Raw genomic sequence first — 25110 nt, forward strand, 5'->3', positions numbered from 1 at the left:
CAATATAATGGCGTGTGAAGGATATAACTATCTTTTGATAGCACCTTCTGCTATTATAGCATCCAATTTTAGGTAAATTCATGTAATAATTCATTACAGCTTCTTTTTTAAGTTGAGCAGGTCACGCGCCAGTTGATTTGGAAGTTGACTTTTGGAAGTGGTTAATTTTTTCTTCAACGGTTAAAATACTAAGGTTTCGATGTATTAGCCAGTTTGGTACATATTTTGGGGCATTCACGAGCTATTTTAAAATTTTGTTCTGAAATCTCTATAGAATTGCTTTGTATGATTTACTAGCCGCAACCTCACAGTTGTAAACCGCAGGATCAACTTGGTTTAAACATTAAATAATTTAATTATTTGATATGAATTAAAATAGTCTGTCAAAATTAATATTTATGTAAGATAATATGCAGCATGAAAAAAATTGAATTGCAAGGTTAAAATTATCTATTTCAAGTATATAAGTGAACCTTAGAATTTTAGCTAAAATTAAAATTAAAATCCAAATCATTTTCGATATTTCAAAAAAAAATTTTTTTAATTTGTTTTTCTTTAATTTTAAGATATTTTTATTTGCTTTCCCAAAAAGAATCCTGCCTTCATACTGTCAACACAGGCAAAATGTTTTTTGAATCATTCAAATCGGATGCTCCGTTTTCTCAAAAAACGGTAATTTTTAGCACTCTGTAACTTCCAAACGGGTGTCCCCGAAAAAATAACTAGCTCGTCTTCCAATACGAATTGAAGGCATTACGAATCGGATGCCCTATCGCAAGGGCTGAATCTGTCTTTGCCGAAAAACCAATCAGTACATCTCCTCATGTATAGGAATCAAATATTTTTTGAATATCATTGAAATCGGTTAAGGTATGCTCCCGAAAACGTCGACGAAAACCTGTATCTACACAAAACACATACTACTGACAGTACTGACTTACATATATCTATTTTTCCTAAAGTATGCCAAAATGTTCAGGAGCTTGTGAAACGTGAAAATATGCAAAAATTTTCATTTTCGATTTTAGGACTACTATAACTTTTTTAAACTTACCCTACGAAACGTTAAAAAATTTCAAACTTTTCAAAAAAAGTCAAGTTCATTTAAAAATTTCGAAATATTTACACTACTTATGTATATTATATTTGCCTTCACTCATTTCGGCATATGTTTGTGCATAAGTAAATTAGCAATCGTAGTTAATAACTTTTTGAACTCGTTTGACAATTTTCCCAAAAAGATTTGGCTCACTGGATTTCATAAATTCAGTTGTTTCCATGACGTACTAAACACTTTGATTATATTTTTTTTCTTGTTTAAATTTTAAATTATAGTAGTATGCTGCGAGCACAAATGCACCATAAAATGCACTATAAAAAATTTTGGTGAAAAATGTTTTAAATTTTATTTTTTTATAAACTTCAGTAAGAGCAAGAAACAATAAAAATGTAAGTAAAATAATTATTAAAACATATGTTGTATTATTACCTAATGTTTTTTGTAATTTAAACAAAAATAAATTGTAACAAAAAAAAAAAAAAAAAAATTTTGATTTTTCAATTTTTTTTAAATTTTCAATTTTATGCCAATGACAAATGTCACATATCTGCTACAAAATTGTTTTATTTGAAAAATTATTTATGTATATTTGTCTATATTATTATTATTATATATTTGATTTTAATTTATTTGTATACTACATATAATATTGCATTGTCATTTAATTTGTCTTATGATATAATTTAGTTAATATATTTGGTGGATTTGAGTTTCTTTATTACAACCTGATATGGATTTTTTTTTATTTATATGCGTTTAAGTTATAAGATTTATCTAATATATTTGTAAATTTATCCGATATTAGTCTTCTAATGTAATTTTGCTCTTACATTGTTTTGTTATAAAACATTAGTTATATGATTAAAACATTTATTAAAATTAATTTAAAATAATAAAATTTTGCATTATTTCAAATTTTCAGTTCGAGTTATGATAATTGGAAATTATAGTAATTGAAACGCAGTTCAGCACCATGGGGTCCAGGAGGCATACGAGAAGGGAGGCAAAATCCAGAACAAACAGTTCGACTACCCTGTCAGAAGTTCTGATTAATGAGGCGAAAAAAGTAATTGGAAAATAAAATTAATATATACTAATAAAAAAAGGTGTATCAATACAACTAAAACTAAATCATAAAATTAAATATATGAATGTAGTATGGTAGGCATTTACAAAGACTTCGTAATTTAAAATGAAATCAATGAAGAATATATTGAAAAATAAATATAGATTTCAGTTACTACTTAAAAAAATAGTTTATAGAAGCATTGAAAAGTAATAAATAAGTAATATGAAAAATTCATAACAAAAATCGGGTTGTCATACATATATATATATATGTATTATAATTCATATTATTATTATTTATATTATTGTTATTTTTGCAGAAGCGTGCACCTAGAAATTCTGGGATTCATAAGAGGTATAGACTATCCCCCGAATTAGCCAAATTAATTGGTAGTAATGAACCCGAGACACGGTACAACGTAGTCAAATTAATATGGATTCAAATCAAGGAAAGAAAACTCCAGGATCCGGAAGACCCTGCCTACATCGACTGTGACGAAGAATTTGAGAGCGTGACCGGGATGGTGCGCCTTAAAGGCTTCACCATCATGAAGTATTTGAATTCTCATTTTTTGGAATAGATAGAACCAATAATAGTTATTGTGTCCAACGAAAATTGGTTTATAATATAGTAAAATCGTCTATTCAATCTTCAGTTACACGGCTTTCCTATTATCCGGATTACAAATCGGGACCAATTTGTGATATAATAGCATAACAGCAATGAATTTGCTTAAGTTTACAAAATATTTCAGATCAAATTGTTAAAACATATTATCAAATGTAAATTAATTTTCAAATATATATTGCAAACAGATTATTCCTATATACATACATAAATGTTTTATTTCTACAGTTTAGTATTATGTATGTAATGTAATGTACGACTAGTGGTGCGTGGCATCGTACCTTAAGGCAAATTGCTTGAAATTACAATTTTTGGAAAAGATTAAATTTTTTAGAGCTTGAAAAAATTGACCTTTGAAAAATTAGATTTTTTTTATACTTTGAAATATTTTGGAAATTTTGAACATTTTTTCAAAGCAATCGCAATACGTTAGCTATGTAGAAACAAAATAAAAACGAAATATAAACAAAATCTGTTATTATTAAAATATCTATAAAATATTTGATAATTTGATGCACATATGTTTAATGGTCAATTTTGTCCATCAAATGGTTTTTTTTTTACTTTTTTTATTGGATCTCCGAAACCGCTGGACATGCCTTTCAAAAAATGTCATCAGTACTTCGTTTTGTCAATACAAGTAAAATGTTTTGTGAATAATACAAATCTCATGCTGCGTTCTCTCCAAAACTGTATTACATTTTTTAGCACTTTTTGCCTCATATCCTGCCTTTGCTAAAAACTAATCAGGACGTCTCCTTATCAATAGAAATCAAATTTTTTTTTCATCATTCAAATCGATTGATCCGTGTGTTCAAAATCGTCGACGAATATTTGTATCCGCAATTTTTGGGCAGGCAGGTCTAGCGGTTTCGTAGGTAGATTCAATGAAAAAAGTAAAAAACTATCCCAGATGGCTGTCAAAAATGAAGGTTAGATGTATGTACATCAAATTATCAGATATTTTATAAAATGTTTATTAATAAGCATTGCTTACATTTCTGTCGGTTTCGTGCCAATGTTTATGCATTTACTGCGACGCGGCGCTTATGCGCTTCGATATTTCTTCTTTAACACAGCCACGCTGAATAAAAGTTCAAAGTTTTCAAAAAGTTTTGAAATATAAAAAAATTAAATTTTTCAGAAAATTCAATTTCTTTCAAAACTTTTATAAGTCTAATTTTTTCGAAGTTTTCAAAAAATGCTAAAGTTTTGTTTGAAAATTTTATTTCTCAGTACAGGAAGTTACAGCAGTTTGCCTTAAGGTACGATGCCATGCACCACTAGTTTACCTTTCTTCAACGTTTTCTCAAAAACGTCCAAACTGATTTTGAAAATTCAAAAACCGTTCGTTAAGAATCAATAAGAAATGTTGCTGATTCAATGTTATTTTTTGCGTCGTTAAAACCTACAATGACGATAAAGTTTATAGTCTAAATTCTAAATAAATATCATGAATGATATTCCTACGAATATTCCAAAGGTGGTAGAATTAAAAAAATTAAGTAAGCGCAAAAAATCGAAAATGAAAGCTATATGTATTTTTTACTTTTCAAAGGTTTTTGAACATTATGGCATACATTAGAAAAAGTGTATATAATGTGTGTGTGTGCGGATACAATTTTTTTGTTTTGTTTTGATTATTGATGGGGCGACGTGCTGATTAATTTTTGGCAAAGGTAGGTCCAACCGTTCCGAAAATACAGAGCAAAACGTGCGAAATATGGCAATTTCGTTTTTGAGAGCATTTCACTTCTATTATATTAATTATATTTTTAGAAGAGCAAGTCTAGCGGTTTCGAAAACAGAGGATTTGGTAGCCAAAAATAATTATGAGACATATATGCATATCATATCCTCGATATTCAAAATGTTTATAAAAATATTTTATTAACAATCCTAAATTCACCGTTGATTTGAGAACTTATAAAAGTTTTGAAAGTACCACTTAAAATAAATCGATACAAATTTGTCAATTTCACTTATTTTGTAAATCATCTTTTTTACAGATATCAACTTACTATTTTTTCCGAACGATCCTAAAGGGTTCAAAATTTTATATCGACATTCTCGCCCTAAATCCGCTTCTGTAATTTATTAAAATAAAGAAAGCCCACACGTTGATGACTTAGTATTGCCAGTAGAAAAAAATGACAAAAACTACATAAAACCTAATACATAAACTTGTACTTACCCCAGACTGCATAGATGTCAGTATTTCTTCGCAAAATTGCACAGTCTAGTTTTTCACACACCACACTTAGTTTACGCGAAGTTATGCAAAACTGATTTAATTAGCACTTATGTTTTAGAATTGATTAATTTACGCGAATTTTATTACTTACTACACTCACTTTTATTTTGGAGTCTATTTTTTATTAGGCTGTAAGAAATTAGTGGATTAATGAAGGATACGGTCACTGTAAATAATTATTGATTATATAATTGGTTAATTTTATAATTATTCAAAAATTCCTAAATATAACCAAGTGTATAGTTCAACCTATCTATAAGGCAAAGTTATCGATTTACACTCATTATTAATACAATTTATTGATAACTATGCAAAAACATTTTATTAATGTGTTTTAATTTATACCTTTTCAATTAATTAGCATAATTTATATTTCATCATTATATCTTTTAAAAAGATAATTTATATCATCTAAAATGTAAGTTTATTTCTACGTAGTTACCAATAAATTGACTAATTAATCAATAAATAAATGGTTCGTCTCCGAAGAGCTTTCACAAAAACTTTTGTAACTGATATGTTTTGGAAATTATACCTATTGACGAGTTGTTATAACTTCCCGATTAGTAAAAATACTAGATTAGAATTATTTGTCAAAAAATATGATATTTGATTAAAAATCGATAAAATTATAAGAATGTCAACAGAACTCGAAAAATAACGATGAACATCGAAAAATAAAGAAGATGATCTAAAATAGCTTGAAATATCGATTGATTTTGATAAAAATCTATTTTTGTGAATCCACAACGAGACGTGTGACCGTACCCTTAAAATCATGCCTAGGAGAAAAATACACTAACCTTCGTTTAAAATCACCGATTCTTCTGGAACAACCCGATTACCAATTTGTTGTCTGAAGAATAGAGAAAAATATGTCAGTTTTTAAATATATTATGAAACATTAATATGTGCTAAAAAAAACGGCGCATTACCTCGTGATTTCCAGAAGAGAGCTGATCAGGAACAAGAGATCAGGTAACAGGCACCAGGAACCGGGAATAAAAACTATCACTGCACTAGAACACTATAAAGGCCTTTATAAAACTACACAAACACTCAAAAACGATAAAATAAACTCGGATTGAGAAATAGCTCAAAAAACGATCACTACGAGACATCAGGCAAATTATTTGACCACAAGCAAATGTTTGTCTTTTTAAGAAAATTGTTCATCACTAATGAAACTTTGATGGATGTTTATAATGTCTTTTTAATGGCATCTCCACTTTTATGGTTGAATCCTGTTAGATTCACAAGGACATTCTGATTAGTTAAATCTTTTAACCGACACATGGAAACTTGCAAGGACCAACGTGGTCTAATAATTCATTTTCATTGTATGATAGATTTAGTTTTTTAATCGATCCAGAAAACTTCTTCGATCGAAACTATTTTGTTGGAAATTTCCATTTGAATTTACTTGAAATTCCAAACATATAGTAAAATGAGAACTACAGGAATTAAATTTAATAGTTATGTAGAATGTCAATTGCTTTAAAGATTTATTTATAGACCAAGTCTTTGAGGTCAAGTATAATTGCAAAGTTTTGCACAACACTGTTATCACAAACACTTTTTAGGTACACAAAAAGTCCTCAAGTTCCATTTGCGTTTATTCAACTATCGGTAATTTTTTGTCCTCGTTTTTAATGATTTTTATTCACTTGTTATGGATAACGTTAAGTAACATTCATATCTAAAACAAGTATTTGAATTTTGTGAACTTTTCAGGATAGTAGAGTTGACTTTTTGTTCTATTGACTTCTTCACTTTGTTTTTGAAATGTGTTTGAGACCTCTCTGCTCTCAGAACTGGGTTTTGCTGAAAATAAATAAATGAATAAATTAAAGAAAGATAAATGCATTTTATGAATTTTATTATTTGAATTTTAAATCATTTAAAATTTTAAAATTAGCTAAATTCAAAGACATTTTTTAATCTCTTGCACTTTTCTAGTTTTTGATATTAACTTCCCGAAGAAAAAGTTATAACCAGAAACTTCATGTGCTAGTTTCACGTTTTGTTGTCATTTCAAGTCATTCTGAATCAAATGAGATCAAATTTCAAGTCATTCTGAATTGATTGAGAGATCGGCCGGGATCGTTTTTTCGTAATTAAATGTTGAAAAAAAAAGTTATTTAGATTTTGAAAAATTGGAGTTTTTTTGTATATCGAAAATAATTCAGATTTCAATTCTAATTCTGGTTAAAGTTCCAAAGCTCACTTATATATTTTAAGTTTAACTTTGTAATTCAGTTTATTTAATTCTTATAAATATTAGACGATATTACAGATTTTATAATAATCTATTTGAAAACATTTAATATTCCTCAAATTGTTACGGCACGAAAAGTTCAAGCAATTTGCCTTAAAGAACGATGCCATACACCATTAGTTGTTTTATTTTTATAGCAAAAAATACAATAAGATACATACAGATATAATTGTAGACAATTCAATATGATGGCGTGTGAAGGATATAACTATCTTTTGATAGCACCTTCTGCTCTTATTGCATCTAATTTTAAGTAAATTCATGTAATAATTCATTACAGCTTCTTTTTCAAGTTGAGCAGGTCACACGCCAGTTGATTTGGAAGTTGATTTAGCCGAGTCTTGTATTTAGAGCAGAAGTGGTTAATTTTTTCTTCAACGGTTAAAATACTAAGGTTTCGATGGATTAGCCAATTCGGTATATATTTTGAAGCGTTCACGATCTGTTTCAAAATTTTGTTTTGAAATCTCTACAGTATTGCTATGTATGATTTACTAGCCGCAACCTCACAGTTGTAAACCGTAGGACCAAATTGGTTTAAATATTAAATAATTTAATTATTTGATATAAATTAAGATAGTCTGTAAAAATTAATATTTATGTAAGATAATACGCAGCACGACGTAATTTGAAACTAATGCGGTCTTCAAAGTCTTCAAGATTTTTTCTTTGTTGAATAGCTTTGATTATTAAAAAAAATGAACTTTATTTATACACGTTAGAGTTGACTGAAGACCATTTGCTTAATTCTAATTTTCTTAATAATAAAATAAATTGAATTGCAAGGTTAAAAATATTTATTTGAAGTATATAAGTTAATAGAAATTTAGCTGACATTAAAATTGAAATCCAAGTCATTTTTGGTATTCAATATATTTTTTTATAATTTGTTTTTCTTTAATTTTAAAATAATTTCATTTGCTTTCCCAAAAAGAATCGTTCCTTCATACTGTCAACACAAGCAAAATGTTTTTTGAATCATTCGAATCGGATGCTCCGTTTGCTCAAAAACTAACTAGCACACGTCTGTCAATGCAAATTGAATGCATTTTGAATCAATCTAATCGGATGTGCCATCGCAAGGGCCGAATTCCTATTTTCTGCACTTTTTGCTCAGGATTTCCGAAACGGCTGAATCTGTCTTTGCCGAAAAACTTATCAGTACATCTCCTTATAAACAGGAATCAAATATTTACTGAATGAAGATCATTCAAATCGGTTAAGAGATGCTCCCAAAAACGTCGACGAAAACCTGTATCTGTACAAAACACATACTACTGACTTACATATATCCATTTTTTCTAAAGTATGCCAAAATGTTCAGAAGCTTGTGAAACGTGAAAATATGCAAAAAAATTCATTTTTGATTTCAGCACTACTATAACTTATCTATACTTACCCTACGGAACGTTAAAGAAAATTAAAATTTTTCAAAAAATGTTAAGTTTATTTAAAAATTTCGAAATATTTACACTACTTATGTATATTATATTTGCCTTCACTCATTTCGGCATATGTTTGTGCATAAGTAAATTAGCAATCGTAGTTAATAACTTTTTGAAGTCGTTTGACAATTTTCCCAAAAAGATTTGGCTCACTGGATTTTATAAATTCAGTTGTTTCCATGACGTACTAAACACTTTGATTATAATTTTTTTCTTGTTTAAATTTTAAATTATAGTAGTATGCTGCGAGCACAATAACAAATGCACTATATAAAATTTTGGTGAAAAATGTTTTAAATTTTATTTTTTTATAAACTTCAGTAAGAGCAAGAAACAATAAAAATGTAAGTAAAATGAATTAATTAAACATATGTTGTATTATTACCTAATATTTTTTGTAATTTAATTTTGATTTTTCAATTTTTTTTAAATTTTCAATTTTATGCCAATGACAAATGTCACATATCTGCTACAAAATTGTTTTTATTTGAAAAATTATTTATGTATATTTGTCTATATTATTATTATTATATATTTGATTTTAATTTATTTGTATACTACATATAATATTGCATTGTCATTTAATTTGTCTTATGATATAATTTAGTTAATATATTTGGTGGATTTGAGTTTCTTTATTACAACCTGATATGGATATATTTTTTAATTATATGCGTTTAAGTTATAAGATTTTTCTAATATATTTGTAAATTTATCCGATATTAGTCTTCTAATGTAATTTTGCTCTTACATTGTTTTGTTATAAAACATTAGTTATATGATTAAAACATTTATTAAAATTAATTTAAAATAATAAAATTTCGCATTATTTCAAATTTTCAGTTCGAGTTATGATAATTGGAAATTATAGTAATTGAAACGCAGTTCAGCACCATGGGGTCCAGGAGGCATACGAGAAGGGAGGCAAAATCCAGAACAAACAGTTCGACTACCCTGTCAGAAGTTCTGAATAATGAGGCGAAAAAAGTAATTGGAAAATAAAATTAATATATACTAATAAAAAAAGATGTATCAATACAACTAAAACTACATCATAAAATCAAATATATGAATGTAGTATGGTAGGCATTTGCAAAGACTTCGTAATTTAAAATGAAATCAATGAAATATATTGAAAAATAAATATAGATTTCAGTTACTACTTACAAGGTTTTAACTTGAAGTTATAGATAGCAAAATATTTTTAGTAAAAAATAGTCTTTATAGAAGCATTGAAAAGTAATAAGTAAGTAATATGGAAAATTCATAACAAAAATCGGGTTGTCATACATATATATATATATATATATATATATATATGTATTATAATTCATATTATTATTATTTATATTATTGTTATTTTTGCAGAAGCGTGCACCTAGAAATTCTGGGATTCATAAGAGGTATAGACTATCCCCCGAATTAGCCAAATTAATTGGTAGTAATGAACCCGAGACACGGTACAACGTAATCAAATTAATATGGATTCAAATCAAGGAAAGAAAACTCCAGGATCCGGAAGACCCTGCCTACATCGACTGTGACGAAGAATTTGAGAGCGTGACCGGGATGGTGCGCCTTAAAGGCTTCACCATCATGAAGTATTTGAACTCCCATTTTCTGGACTAGATAAAACCAATAATAGTTATTGTGTCCTTATATAGTAAAATATAGTAAAAACTCGTTTATTCAGCCTTCAGTTACACACCTTCCCGATTATCGGGACTACAAATTGCAACCAGTTCGTGAAATATCACACACTTAAATAAAATACCGCTTTAGAAATAAAATGTTCTAAATAAATTAATTTCTTTTATACAATTACATATAAGTATGAACATGTATACATCTATTGGTAATCGTATTGATTATTTTCTAGTGAAAGCAAAAATTTTATTTTCGAAATAAATAGTTGGACATTTTTCCTAAATAGCTGTGTCTCAATTATTATTTAATTTGATTATGTATAACTATCAGGAAGTTCATGCAAATTGTCTTAAGGCAATATGTTGCTTATAACTAGTTTTAATGTGAATTGATCAGTAGTTCTGGTTCCAATATGTGATACTAGTAAATTGCTCGCTTTTGAGCCTTGTATGAAATTTTAATTTACTTGAAAAAAAAATGCACTTTTTGCAGGTAGTCAAAGAGTTTGTAAAATTTAAAATAAAAGTTCGAAATTATTAAGGCTATTTTAACTGACCTATGATATTTTACGTACAAAATTTTCTCATTCATGGTCTTGTAACATAATATATCATTATTAGGTATTTAACTAAGGTGACCATATTTTTTGCATGAAATCCGTAACGGATTAGAATGTGTGTGAAAGCGGGGTGGAGGGGGGTCAAGGGTGTTGGTGAGCTAAAAACTTATATGCACATTTTTTGAGTTGAAATATATTTAAAAATATATTGGTAATTAAAACGTTTTTAAAAATCCGGGACAATCCGGGACAAAACACCTAAAACCGGGACAAATATTGCTTTTAAAAAAAACCGGGACGCAAGGCTTAAAATCTGGACTGTCCCGGCCAATCCGGGACGTATGGCCACCTTAATTTAACAAATAATTGTACATAATTTTATTATCAAGTAATTGCAAAGATTCAATTTAAGCTTATAACTTTCTAAAAACCAGGACGATCCAGAACAAAAGATCTAAATTCGGGACAAATATTGCTTTTATAAAAACCCTTGACACAAGATGGAAATCTGACACGGTCCCAGCCAAACAAGGATAGAAATAGAATATATTATGTCGATTTGTCCATTATTATTATCAAATACAGCATTATATCTCCGACCTTATAAACCTACTAAACCATAAATAAAATAACGAAATTGTTCTTTTCCGCAATACAGCTCTCGATGTGAATTCACATAATCGATCCGCGTTCGCATAACGCTCGCAAAATTTGTAATGACTTATGATACCCCTACAGAGCTATTTCCAATAAAGGATGCGCATAAATAATTCGATGACATTACATATCATCATACGGGCTCGTTGAGCTCTCAAGATATTTTTACCGCGTTAGTCTGCGAATTCCAAAAAAAAAGCAGAACATAACACGCGAATAAAAAATAACTTCTCACCCACGTAACGACGTATTAGCACGCGGTCCGCACTAATAACAACCGTTGATAATAATAAATGCACGAGGATAATATTAAAGAAAATAAAACTTTGAAGCCAGTGGCGGCGAGGATAGAGGATTAAATCAGCATCACGTTAAAAGCAAAATTAATCATGTTATAAAAAATTACTTCTATAATCAAATAACTTTCGTTTATTTTAATAGTAATATTGTGAAGTGATGTGATGTGAAATAACATCTTTTTTTAAAATTTTGACTTTGTACATTAGGATGTACGTAATGGTTGATTTATCTATTTCTAATTAGTATCACATCTAAGTGGGAACTGAACAACATACTATAATTTATAGACCGACAAATCGTCTATTTGTTTCTATAGCAGAGTGATTTCCAAAGAAACTGGTGCACTAAACTTTTTGCCAATATTTCTTCTTCTGAAGACGAATATGTGGTACTCGTATTAACTACGATGCCAACTGTCCTTGGACAGATTCTTGGCATTTACATAAAAAATGTGAAAATGGTCAATATAACTTGAATTGTTGATTAGAAATTGCATAGTAATAGAAGAAAAGTAGAATTTAAAAATAATTAATTTGAGAGTAAATATAACCTAATGATAATTAGAATTGTTGATTTGTGAATTTGAATAAAATTAGAAGTAAGAACAAAGTAAGAAAAAGGTTAAAATTAAAGAAGATCAGAATAAGATGAGTTGAATTTGAAACTTTGAAACTTTTGATTTTTTTTTTGAAAATTTTCAAAATTACGAAATTTTCTGTAAAAGCATTTTTGCACACCGCCTATTCAAGCAAAATGTTCTTTGAATTAGTTTAATCGGATGATCAGTTCTCTCAAAAACTGCATAACCGTTTTTTCACTCTTTGCGCTCCATACTTCCGGAACTGCAAGATGTGCCTTTTGCAAAAACGCCTCGCGATCGACTCCGAACCGAATGATTTTTCATCATACAAATTATATTTTTGGGTATATATATAATTCATAATCCAATCCTAGAAGTTTAGTAAGCTCAAAACGACAAAAACAATTTCGATAAATAAAACGAATTATTAACTATTTTTTTAGAACGAATTAGAAAATATTTTTTGATTCAAGTCGTTCTGCACATTTTGGCATATCTTAGGAAAAATAGATGTATGTGTGTGTGTATGTGCGTGTTTGTGTTTATGTGCGTGCTACGAAGCAGCTACAATTTTTCGTCGACGATTTTGAGAACACGATTCAAACATTTTGAACGATTTAAAAAACATTCGATTCCTATTGACGGGAAGACATGCTGATTAATTTTTTATTGATTTGCTTATTTTGCTTATTTTGCTTATTTTGGGTAAGAACTTTGCTTACTTTTGCTGACAAAGGAGAGGGGGGAGGGGCAAATAATTGTAATTATCTGCTTACGTAATACTTGAACGATCCCTTATACAGTTGTGCATAATTATCAAAAGTTGTGTTTGAAATTATAATGGCCACAGATAAAATGTTAAAATTTTATATTATTAATAAATACTGCAGTTTAATATGATGCAATCAAAAATATTGATATTGGCAGGTCAGGCCTATATTCATATTTCATAAAAATTATGGCCATTATATTACCGTTATATCATTCTTTCCATAAAAATCATCGAAGAGTCGCCACTGCTCGTAACCTATCTTATGTCAGATGGTCTTGAATATATGGCGACTTGTGTCGATATCAGTCGCGCCCGTAGACGTTTCGCATTATTCCGGAGCACGTAATCGGTTAAATTCTGCGATATATTCCCCGCGGTATCTCACCGGCAGAGACCGAGATGATGAAGGAAGAGCCTGAGACAATGCATACTCAAGGGTCAACCTGCGCAATCTGAATCTTAGCATTATTAGAGGAAGAAGATCGTAAATTGATCGGTATATGGCGGTACGAAAGTCATGATATCACTAAACACATTTCTTCAAAGTTTTTTCTCAATTTTACTTTATTTTAGTAATCATAAATACTATAATCATTTCTATGAGCTAAACTAAACAGTGAAGTCTTATATTGCCTTGCGGTAGAATGTCTTCACCTATGGGCTTCCAGTGCGTCTCTTGTTTGTTTCTATTTAGAAAAACATAGAAACATAGAAAACAAAATTCTTAAGTAAAAGAGCTCTACAAACCATGATCAGTTATAAATATCGCGATGACCACAAGTATTTAGCATAAAAAACTCGGTATCTCTCTAACAAAGAGACCAAGCTGTTGAAGCAAAAGCTTAAGCGATGCTTATTTAAAAGTCAACGTGTGTAAACGAAATCATTGTTATATTGAAGAACCATAGGTGAAAGAAAATCATGGATTTATCGGCAATTAGTTTAAACAAAGACTCCGCACATCATCGGCAGACAAAGATGCTGCTGAAAAAGCTCGAGTCAATATATGTTGCCTTAATATAATATACTAGCAAACCCGACGAACTCCGTTTCGCCACTAGACGGTTTCGTGAGAAAGATGAAGAAATTTTTTGCTTGTTTTATATTTGAAAAGGAAAAATTTGATTTTATTACACAACAGTAATGAATTTATTTCGATTACAAAAATGAAGTGTTTTTTAGTTGAACTTCTCTAAGTAAATGAAAGTAAATCCGCAAATTATCCGTTTCATTGATGTGCTCTTTGGTAAACCACATTTTTTGTTTTTTGGTCTGACGTTAACACAAACAAAGCGGATGGTTTTCCAACTCGTGAACAGGCAACGTATAACTGTCCATGTAAAAAACAATGATTTTCTAAATAATCTATTTGAAATTTAGCCCGCAAACACTAAGCGATTGGCCTTGCGACTTGTTATTGCGAACGCAAGGCGAACTGGAATTTGCAATCGTTTGAAGTCAAACGAAAGACCAGTCGGAATCATTGGTATGTCACCAAATCGCCAGCTATTTTTGATTGAATGGTGAAATTCAGTGCGTGTACATCATTATTCTTTACGGCAATAATTGCTCGTTGACTTAACCAAGCATAATTCTGATAATTCTCACGAATGTCATTACTCGAATTTTTAATTACGGTGCGTGAAGTTCCAGCAATTTACATTAAGGTACGATGCCATGCACCACTAATGTTCTAAACTATAAACCTTGCGGAGCCCGAGACCTTTTCAACGAATGTAAAATTGTCGAAATCGGTTCGTGCGTTCTAGAGTTATATCGTTAGGAAGGAAAATCCGACTTATTTTTATATATATGTAGATAATAATAATATAATATAAGGTTCAACGTGTGAATTCAGATTTATTGCTTTGTTAGAAAGAGATTTTTTAATTGATCGGTATTTACCACAAATAAAGACACGTACGACACATATGTTAATTAATAATTCAATCACTTTTACATCAAATGCTTTTTCTCATTATGTGTATTAATACACAGTATATTTCAATTTATTTTAAGAAAAATATTTTTCAGATACACAATGGCAATGGCAATTACCAACTATATAAAATTTACTGCCTTTTGTAGTGAATATAGTCTGTGTCTAAGGTTCATAAAATAAAGTAGTAACTAGCTGTAAGTGGAATTCTGTCTTAAGGCAATTAAGGCATCGTGCCTTAAGGCAAATTGCTGGAACTTCCCGTACCAAAAATTATTATTTTTTTAAAAACGATTAACATTTTTGAAAAAAGAATTACTTTGAAAAAATAAGATTTTTGAGAAACTATAAATTGGACAAAAAATTACTTTTTTTTGAAAAATTTTTTTTTTTAATTTTTTTTTTGGAAAATTTTTTTTTTCTTTATTTTGACATATTGTGGAAGATCTGAACTTTTTTTCAAAGCAATCGTACTGCTTTAACTGCATAGGGACAAAATATAAAGCGCGTAAGCGCCGCGTCGCTGTCTAACGCATAAGCATTGGTACGGAACCCATAGGAATGTTAACAAAATGTATGCTTATTGTTAAAATCTCTATAAAATATCTCATAATTTAATGTGCATATGTCTAATGATCATTTTTGACCGCCAAATGGCTCATTTTTTTACTTTTTCCTCCATATCTCCGAAACCGCTAGACCTACCTTCATGAAACTTTTATCGATTCTTCATCTTGTCAATACAAGTGAAATGTTTTTTGAATTATTCAAATCGGACGCTCCGTTCTCTTAAAAACTGAGTTACCGTTTTCGGCACTTTTTGCCCCGTATCTTCGGAACGGCTAGACCTGCCTTCGCCAAAAACTAATCAGCACGTCTCCTTATCAATACGAATCGAATGTTTTTTGAATTATTCAAATCGGTTGATCAGTGTTCCCGAAATCGTCGACGAAAATTTGTATCCGCACATACATACACACACGTACATACATACACACACACATACACACACACACACACACATACATCCATTTTTTCTAAGGTATGCCAAAATATTCAGAAACCTCTGAAACGTAAAGATATATAAAAATTTTCATTTTCGATTTTTTTGCGATTACTATAACTTGCCCTACGGGAAGTTAATTATAAATATACGAGTACATGGAGAATATGATGATTCAGAAGTGGAAACAAGTGTGCAAACATGACGGTTCAGATATGGAATGCATTAAACTGATGAATTATTGTTTAACTGTTTTTTCACAAGCAATATGTAATAAAGTATAACGATTATATAAAGCGTTTTCTGTGTAATAATGGTTAAAAAACAACTAAATAATTGAAACTATATTTCTGACAATCAGATATAACGTCACCCATGAATGTTTAGGTTTAATGTATGTTGGCACAGTCTTAAAAGACCGCTTTTGTGTAATTTAGTATATTTAATTTCATTAATTTATATAACATATATAAATATAATTTAAAAAATATATAATACAATTGAACAGTGCCTGCTCAATTTTTTAAAAATTTATTTTTAATGGCATTTTTTAAAATACAGTAATTCTGCGCACAAATTTCTTTTCAAGTCGCAAGTCGTTTTTGATAAAATTTAATAAAAATTGAGGATACAGAAGGAAGCTGTTTGCACTATACCTCCTTCGTTACAATATTCGTATCATAATCTTCCGTACTATGATATGTGCAATATTAAATGACAATCAACAAAAAACTGGCTAGTGAATGGTAGAAAACAATGATATGCAATGATCTTTAAATCCACATATAAAAAAGCGCAACAATGAGTTTGGTAGTAAGACAGAACAACATTCAGATAATTTATATCAAAAATCCTTATCAGTACAAATCGAACGTTTTTTGAATTATTCAAATCGGTTGATCCGTGTTCCCGAAATCGTCGACGAAAATTTGTATCCGCACATACATACACACACGCACACGCACACGCACACGCACACACACACACACACACACATACATCCATTTTTTCTAAGGTATGCCAAAATGTTCAGAAACCTCTGAAACGTAAAGATATATAAAATTTTCATTTTCGATTTTTTTGCGATTACTATAACTTGCCCTACGGGAAGTTAAAAAAAACTGGAACACTAGTCTTTCTCGTATAATTAACTTCCCGTAAGGTAAGTTACAGTACTCGCAAAAAATAAAGAAATAAAAATGTTTATATACTTTACGTAGCTAAAGTTTCTGATAATTCTGGCATTCCTTTAAAAAAAATGGATGTATGTGTATATATAAAAAAATTGTCGACGTTTTTTAGATCACGGATTGACCGATTTGAAAGATTAAAAAAAAATTTAATTGTATTGGCGATATGACTGACTTTTTGAAAGGGCAGGTCCACCGGTTTCGGAATAACAAAAATACCAAAGCCATTTGTAGAGATTTTATTAATAAGTGTAAATTTTGTTTACATTTCTATGGATTTCGTATCAATGTTTAATATTATCCGTTTCACTGCGACACGGCGCTTACGCGCTTTGATGTTTCGTCTCTAAAACAGCTACTCAACGCGATTGTGTGCTTCAAAGAAAAGTTCAAAATTTTCAAAAAAAATTTAAAATTCAAAAAAAGAATGCGCGTAAGGTTCACACGCGATTGAAGTAAAACTTATTTGCTGCTGTACAAGATGGAATTTAAGTAAAAATAATTACATCATATAACAATTTTGAATAATGTTTATTAGTAATATGGTAACACTCGTGATGCACACATTTATTAGTGTCAACCATTATACACATTTATATAATGATAAATTATAAATTATATATTTATAATAGCATTAAAAATATGTATATTTGTGTTGAAGAACTTCATGTAATTAAAATTAACATACATTCATTGACTGCTTGTATTTTTTTACTTTTTCGCTGGCTATATAATTTCATTCTTTGAACAGCTGTAATATCTGTTTTGTCTAAAAAATATTTTCCATTTCAATAACTTCAAAGATTTATAGAAACTACGAATAATATAGAAATTATTTCAATAAACTTATGTTTCATACTCGGCGCAATGCTGCATTTGTTTTATTATTTTTATTATAATTATTTACGGGGGACAGGGTAAAATATTCTTATGGTTCAGGGATTTCTCATTAAATCAAGATTTGTACTACGTTGTAACTTGAAAATGTTTATCTATGCCGATTGCCTTGATATCGGTACGCATACAACGATAGATCTCTTGCTACATACGCGACGACTAATCACAATCGACCCGTGTAGAAATGATATCATCGAGAGCAAATGACGAATCATTGGCACTTGACTCTTATCTTATCGCCTCTTATCTGCCGTAACTCACTTCCGTTGCATTTGTACGGATTTACACCCTATTCGCGCCTAAAGAAGTGTTATTAAAAAATATATTTTTTAAACAAGTCGATTGTTTTTAAAATTTCAAAATTATCAAAAATCGCAACAATAAGAGCATGTAAAAATCTCTATAAACAGTCGTGAGCTGTTTCAGTCTTTCTAAACTCGGTAAGTTCTCAAATGCAAGGACGGATGCTCTGGGACGAACCGAGTGCCATGCCACGCCATGCGAACCGTACGACAAACCGCGCGTATACTCGTATCTATCTATCAAAGCCCAAGAATGTGTCCTGCTGTTATGCGACACGACTATTCAATTAGATTTACATACATTGCAGCGATTGCAGCGATTTTGATGAAAAAAGTCCCCAGATTATGCAAACATTCGATAGTCGCTTCGTTCTTTACGAGCACACCGGAATTTACAAAAATAAATTGTACACGCATCCAATACACGCACGTCACGCATCCATACACGCACGTCAGAATCTCTGGGTTCTTAAATAAATACAATATTTTGTTTCACAACCAACATGGTTTTCGGAAAAACACTCTACATCGCACTCGGTTTTTAGCCTCATCCAAAATGTTATTAACTCATTTGAAGATGGAAGTTATTGTGTAGCCGTCTTTGCGATCTCTCCAAAGCGTTCGACAGTATATCTCACAATATTCTCATTGATAAGTTAGAAATGTATGGTTTTCGTTCTAGCTCGCTTAAATTACTAAAATCTTATTTAACAAACAGAACTCAAAGCGTATATTTGGACAATAGCACCGGTGGTAAAGTTATATCCAGGAAATTAAACGTGAAAATGGGTGTCCCACAAGGATCAATTCTTGGACCGCTCCTATTTCTTCTTTACATTAACGACCTACCTAATTGCTCAAATCTTTGTGACTTTATTTTGTTCGCTGATGACACTTGTCTAACCATCAAAGCTAGAACATACGATGACCTCGTAACGAAATTGAACAGTGTCATGGATTCCGTTTCGAAATGGTTCAATATAAATAATCTTCTTTTAAACAACGACAAAACCCAAATTATTTCTTTCTGTACAGCAACGCGCGTAGCGAATGATATTTCCTCATTTACAATTAATAACTATTCATTTGACTCCTCTTCAGTATCTAAATTTCTTGGAGTTTATATCAATAAGAATCTTAACTGGTCTGAACACGTTTCCAACCATTTATGCTTCAAATTAACGCGTACATGCTTTATCCTGCGAACCCTTAAATCAAAAATTGGAATATCCAGTTTACTTTCTATTTATTACGCAAATTTCTATTCACACATTGCTTACGGTATCCAATTTTGGGGTTTCTCTAATGAACTAATTAAAGTTTTTAAACTTCAAAAGAGAGCAATTCGAATAATTTTTTCACTATCCTCCAAGACATCATGCCGTAATATCTTCAATGAACAAAAAATTTTAACAGTACCGAGTATATTTGTTCTAGTCACACTTAATTTCATAAAAAATAATCCAGACTCTTTTAATTTGTCTTCGATGTCAAATACCAAGCACAATACGAGACATAAAATAATTAAAGGTAGGACCTATAAACTACACAGTTCCTTTAATACTATCTGCGGTATGGGTATACAATTTATGAATAAACTGCCGTTACGTGTTCGCACCCTTGATAACAAGAAATTTCATAAAGTACTAAGTAATGCGTTAAAGGATTTAACTTTTTATAGCCCTCTGGAGTTTTTAAATTTCGATTTTTCAAATTACTTTCCCGAAAATCTCAACTAATCATTAACGCGACTTTTCCCGCTCGAAGAAATTTCTCTATTACAGGCAGCAGCAAGATCGATGGATCGACGATGGCTAAAATCCCTCCGAATCTACGGGCCCAAACTAACTGATGTCACCTACCAGACAACATAATTCGTTCGTTAAACTAAATACTTCTAAATTACTATTATTATTATTATTATTATTTCTTTCTTTGTTTATTTTTTCTTTTTTTTTGTTTTATATAACTGTTATTGTTATATTGTTATAATACTTAATAATTAGTTAATTAAACACTTACAATTTAAAAAACAAAAAAAATTTGAGAAACATTTTTTTTTTTTTTTTTTTTTTTTTTTTTTTCCTAATTATTATTTTCATAAGACTGTTATTGTTAAAATACTTAATAATTAGTTAACTAAAAACTTATAATTCAAAACAATTTAAAATTGTGAAACAAAATTTTAATTTTTTTTATTTTGACTGTTATTGTTAAAATACTTAATAATTAGTTAACCAAAAACTTATATTTAAAAACACTTAAAAATTGTGAAACAAAATATTTCCTTCATCAAAATACCTAAAAATTTGTAAAATAAAAAAAAAAAAATTGTAAAAATATTTAACAATAACAATAAAAATGATAATGATAATATTAATAATAATAATAATTACAATAATATAAGATACTTAAATTTGTTAAAATATCATAAAATAACCTAAAATTTGTTAATTTTGTAAAAGTATGTATTGTAAAGCTTATTAAAATTACTTATTAAATTTTTAAAAACACTTGTAACAAACAAACTAGTTATATTTAAAAAAAATATATATATATATATAATTAAGTAAATATAAATAGGTTTATAGTAAATAAATTAAGTAATAAAATAGCTAATAATTAATTAAATTATATTAAACCTATAAATATTGACTTAAGCCTTATTATAATATTAAATATTATACCGACGGCTTGTAAAATTAATAAATAATAATAATAAAAGTATAAATATATACATTATATATACACATGATTCATATATACATACACACACACACACATATATATATATATATATATATATATATATATATATATATATATATGTGCTGTGTAAAATAATAAAATTTACTGTTTATTATAATTGTATAATATATAACATTTCGAGTAAATTTCTCCCAGCTACTATTTATTACAAACCAAAATCTAAAAAAAATCTTTCAGATACCAGAATATTCATATCTTTTTTTTTTATTTTTTATTTTCTTATAAATTACAATCTGTCTAAATAAAAAGACATTGAGTAATTAGTTTGACAAATAACATTAAATTATAAAAGGAAAACCCAGTGGTTCACCTTTTATTAGTGTACTAAATTATTACAATTTTGGCATAATAAAGAAAAAATGAAACTCAAGTAAACATACAAATATAAACAAAGTAAAGAACAAAACAAAACACACACCTATTTTAAATAATATTGTAGAACAACTTATTACTGATTAATATGTTAGATTTATTAATTGTATTCTTTTTAATCTTATATTGTGTGTGGTATTGTAGAGACTTGCAATCAGTTCGTTTGGATGGTGGTCAACTTTAGTTTTGAAATTATGGGCACTATTTCTAATTTCTTCACTGATTGTCAGTGTATCCGTGCCTTGGTGAATTAGCCATGTCGGTACATACCTTGGCGCGGACATATTATATCTGATTAAAGATTAGTAAGTTGCCATAGCCAGTAATCGCTTCAATACCATATGGGATAGGGCAGGCCATAAAGGTTCATATTGACTTTGAGCAATTATACTGCAAAAACCAAATCAATTCTATCACAACAAATAACACTCATCAAACAAACAATTATCTGACTATGTTCAGTAAAATTCCGATCTTATTCGCCATTAAAAAAATAAGTTTTTTTGCTGTTTACTAAAAATTTGTCATGTGGTCCTTTTTACCCCATAGACTGGGTAAAATGGGACGGGCCGGAACAAACAGGTTCGGTGTTCTATTTTTAATTTTGAAGAGATTTTACGAAATAATAGTTATATTACTTAAGCAATAAAAATCACTTTTTTTTTTGGTACATTTTTCGCAGAGAGACACACTATATATAATCTTGATCCATTATTTTCGTCAGAATTTGTTTGGAATAAGTATTTATTTAACTTATCACTTGCAAAATAGCTTTTTTTAACCGAAGCGTTTTTATTCGAATTTACCATATCAAAAAGTATCCAAACAAACTACATACATCGTTTTACATTTAATAAAATTTAAATTTCATAATTTATAGAAATCGAGTAATAATTAAAAGCAATACCTTAAAGCTTAGCATTATTTGATTGATTTTTGATATGTTTCTGTTGAACTATTTGAGTTCAAAATGAACTCATAATTTTTTTAAGTATCTAATGATTTTTGAAAAAAAGATTTTTTTAGTTGTTAATATTTACAGACGATGTTGAATACGCGCAAGCTGTTACATCGTAATCAGAAGTCTCGGATAAAAATTTTGATTTACATTTCCTAGATGCTAATACGTTTTAATAATTAGTTTTTATTCATGATCTCAATTATTTTAAATCTCATCACTTCATGAAACTTTATTTGAGATTATTTGCACCTTTGTTCTGTTTCTTTGTAATTTCAAATTTCTATATTATTGAAATAAAGAGTTCCCATTTTATTAACTACTCCCCATGTAAATTCCGTATGAGAATTCTGTCTTTACGATGAGAATACAAGAAAAATAAATTTCATAAAAACAATTGGCATACCACTATATCAAAGATAAGCAGAAAATACAATGCAAACTTGAATTAATATCTTATAACTCAATCTTTATATCAGATTGCCCCCAAAGCTTGATTTTTACAAAATCCGTTAAACAATACTATCAGGTTCGCACAATTTAAAATCATACTTTTTAATAAAAATGGAATTAACCTTAGAACGAAAACATGCATTGGCGTGGTAAGAAATTATTTGCAAAATTTTAGTTTCAATGGATAATACAAGTTACCTAATTATTTTTCATTTAGGTATTTGAGATAATTAAATAAATGTTCATTCAGCAATATATATATATATATATATATATATATATTAAAGCAGCAATATATAACAGCAATATATATATATATATATATATATATATATATATATATATATATATATATTAAAACTATCAAGAAACTATCAAGATATATAATAATCTATATATATATATATTATATATATATATATATAGTGTTCGTATGTATGTTTCTATATGATAGTGGCACATTTGTATACCTTATCAGCACACGCGAAATAATGTATTATAAACAAATATGAAAACAATCGGGCGAAATATTTCACTATCATTTCGATATCAGTTCCGTCATATATGGCGTTGCACGTATATATATATATATACCAGCCCACATGTAACATTGTTTTGTTTGGTCGTGAAATAAACATATCGAGCGAATAAATTGGTAGAAATCACTGGCCGTGCATCAACAACTCGTACATTATCATAGTGTACTTACAGGGTAATGGAGGAACGATATCGTAAGTAAGCGAGATCAACTGCGTTATTGAGTCGTGATGCAGGGCCATTAAAAATATATATAAACATATATAGAAGGGTCTCTGGAGAGCCAAAATACTCACTTCACAGTATAATTATAAACATTTACTACAGAGAAAAACATTTTGGTATACTTTACTATTCGATGATTAGACAGAAGCGAACACATACGCAGTGGATGTAATTTAGCATTAAACTGACCGTAAGGAAGAAATTTTTTCCTAGCATACAATAATTTATTTGCAGTCACAGTCATTTTTGTAATAAAAGCCAATAGATTTATTTAACGTTTAATGGCCAATTGTAGATACATGAGATGAAGTATAAAAAATTAATCTGACCCTAATGGTTCATATATGATTTTACATTTCAAACATGATATTTCAGTAAGCATTATTAAATTGCTCTGCAAAAAGTACTATGACTATTAGCAATATTTCCCACAGTATATTCAAGTTCAAATAAAATTATTCCGAAGGAACTACAATAATCGAAGATTGTCATAATGGTTTTCCAAAGCTCTAGGTCCCACTTAAAAGCTCTTAATAAAACAACGTGAAAATCAAGAAAAGTGTCATGTGTACATGAGTATTCGACACCATTATAATTCCAGTCACAGTATATGTCGCATTGGTTCAAAGTTTGCCTTTGTAACCACAAAGCTCCGCGTTCAAACCCCGCATTGAGTGCGACCTAATAATATGCAATACAACCGTCCGTGTGTTTTTACGAGTCCGTGAGCTTAACCGTAACGCTATGGAAAACCTATATATATAATACGAGTATATATATATATATATCTAACTATTAACACACACACATTATATATATATATATATATATATATTACACAGGGTGTACCAGAATTAAATGTCAAGCCGAAACGAGGTGACAGTATTGACCTTAACTGTCCTGAAAAAAATTTGAAATAAAATCTCACATTTTTTAGAAATTATGAGCTTTTAAGTGCAACCTGGAGCTTTCACGAAATACTCGAAGGTTCATACTCAAATATTTTGCCAATTTTCAATCCTGAGCAAATGCTCGAACTTTTGATGAAACTTGCCAACACATTTCAGAACATTTTTTTAAAGAATGGCCTTTCAAATTTTAAATATTTTAACCTATTTTAATTCATAGCTCAACAAGAAGTCCTAATTCTTGAAAACGTTGTGTTTTAAACGTGTTCTCAAAAATGTTATGCACGGATACGGTTCTAAATTTAGATG

The 25110-nt window shown here is 29.2% G+C and overlaps 3 protein-coding genes across 3 annotated transcripts in view; 2 read left to right on the top strand and 1 right to left on the bottom strand.

Annotated features, from left to right (window-relative positions):
* Window positions 1-5101, bottom strand: part of LOC113375319 (leucine-rich repeat and immunoglobulin-like domain-containing nogo receptor-interacting protein 3) — a 341130-nt gene extending 336029 nt beyond the window's left edge. The window contains exon 1 of the mRNA XM_026615254.1: window positions 4951-5101. The gene's annotated coding sequence lies outside the window, so the exon portion shown is untranslated. The remainder of the gene's footprint in view (window positions 1-4950) is intronic.
* LOC113375322 (protein TRI1-like) lies at window positions 2034-2709 on the top strand. The gene is made up of 2 exons (XM_026615257.1): window positions 2034-2126; window positions 2449-2709. The coding sequence occupies exons 1-2, from the start codon at window positions 2034-2036 to the stop codon at window positions 2707-2709; spliced, it is 354 nt and encodes a 117-aa protein (XP_026471042.1).
* A 4526-nt stretch (window positions 5102-9627) lies between the features above and the next one.
* LOC113375323 (protein TRI1-like) lies at window positions 9628-10362 on the top strand. The gene is made up of 2 exons (XM_026615258.1): window positions 9628-9720; window positions 10102-10362. Exons 1-2 carry the CDS (start codon window positions 9628-9630, stop codon window positions 10360-10362), a joined length of 354 nt encoding a protein of 117 aa, XP_026471043.1.
* The last annotated feature ends 14748 nt before the right edge of the window (window positions 10363-25110 follow it).

This window comes from Ctenocephalides felis, unplaced genomic scaffold (assembly GCF_003426905.1).
Source record: "Ctenocephalides felis isolate EL2017-DRISC unplaced genomic scaffold, ASM342690v1 CF-g0.4_SCAFFOLD_01886, whole genome shotgun sequence".
Taxonomy (NCBI): Eukaryota; Metazoa; Arthropoda; class Insecta; order Siphonaptera; family Pulicidae; genus Ctenocephalides; species Ctenocephalides felis.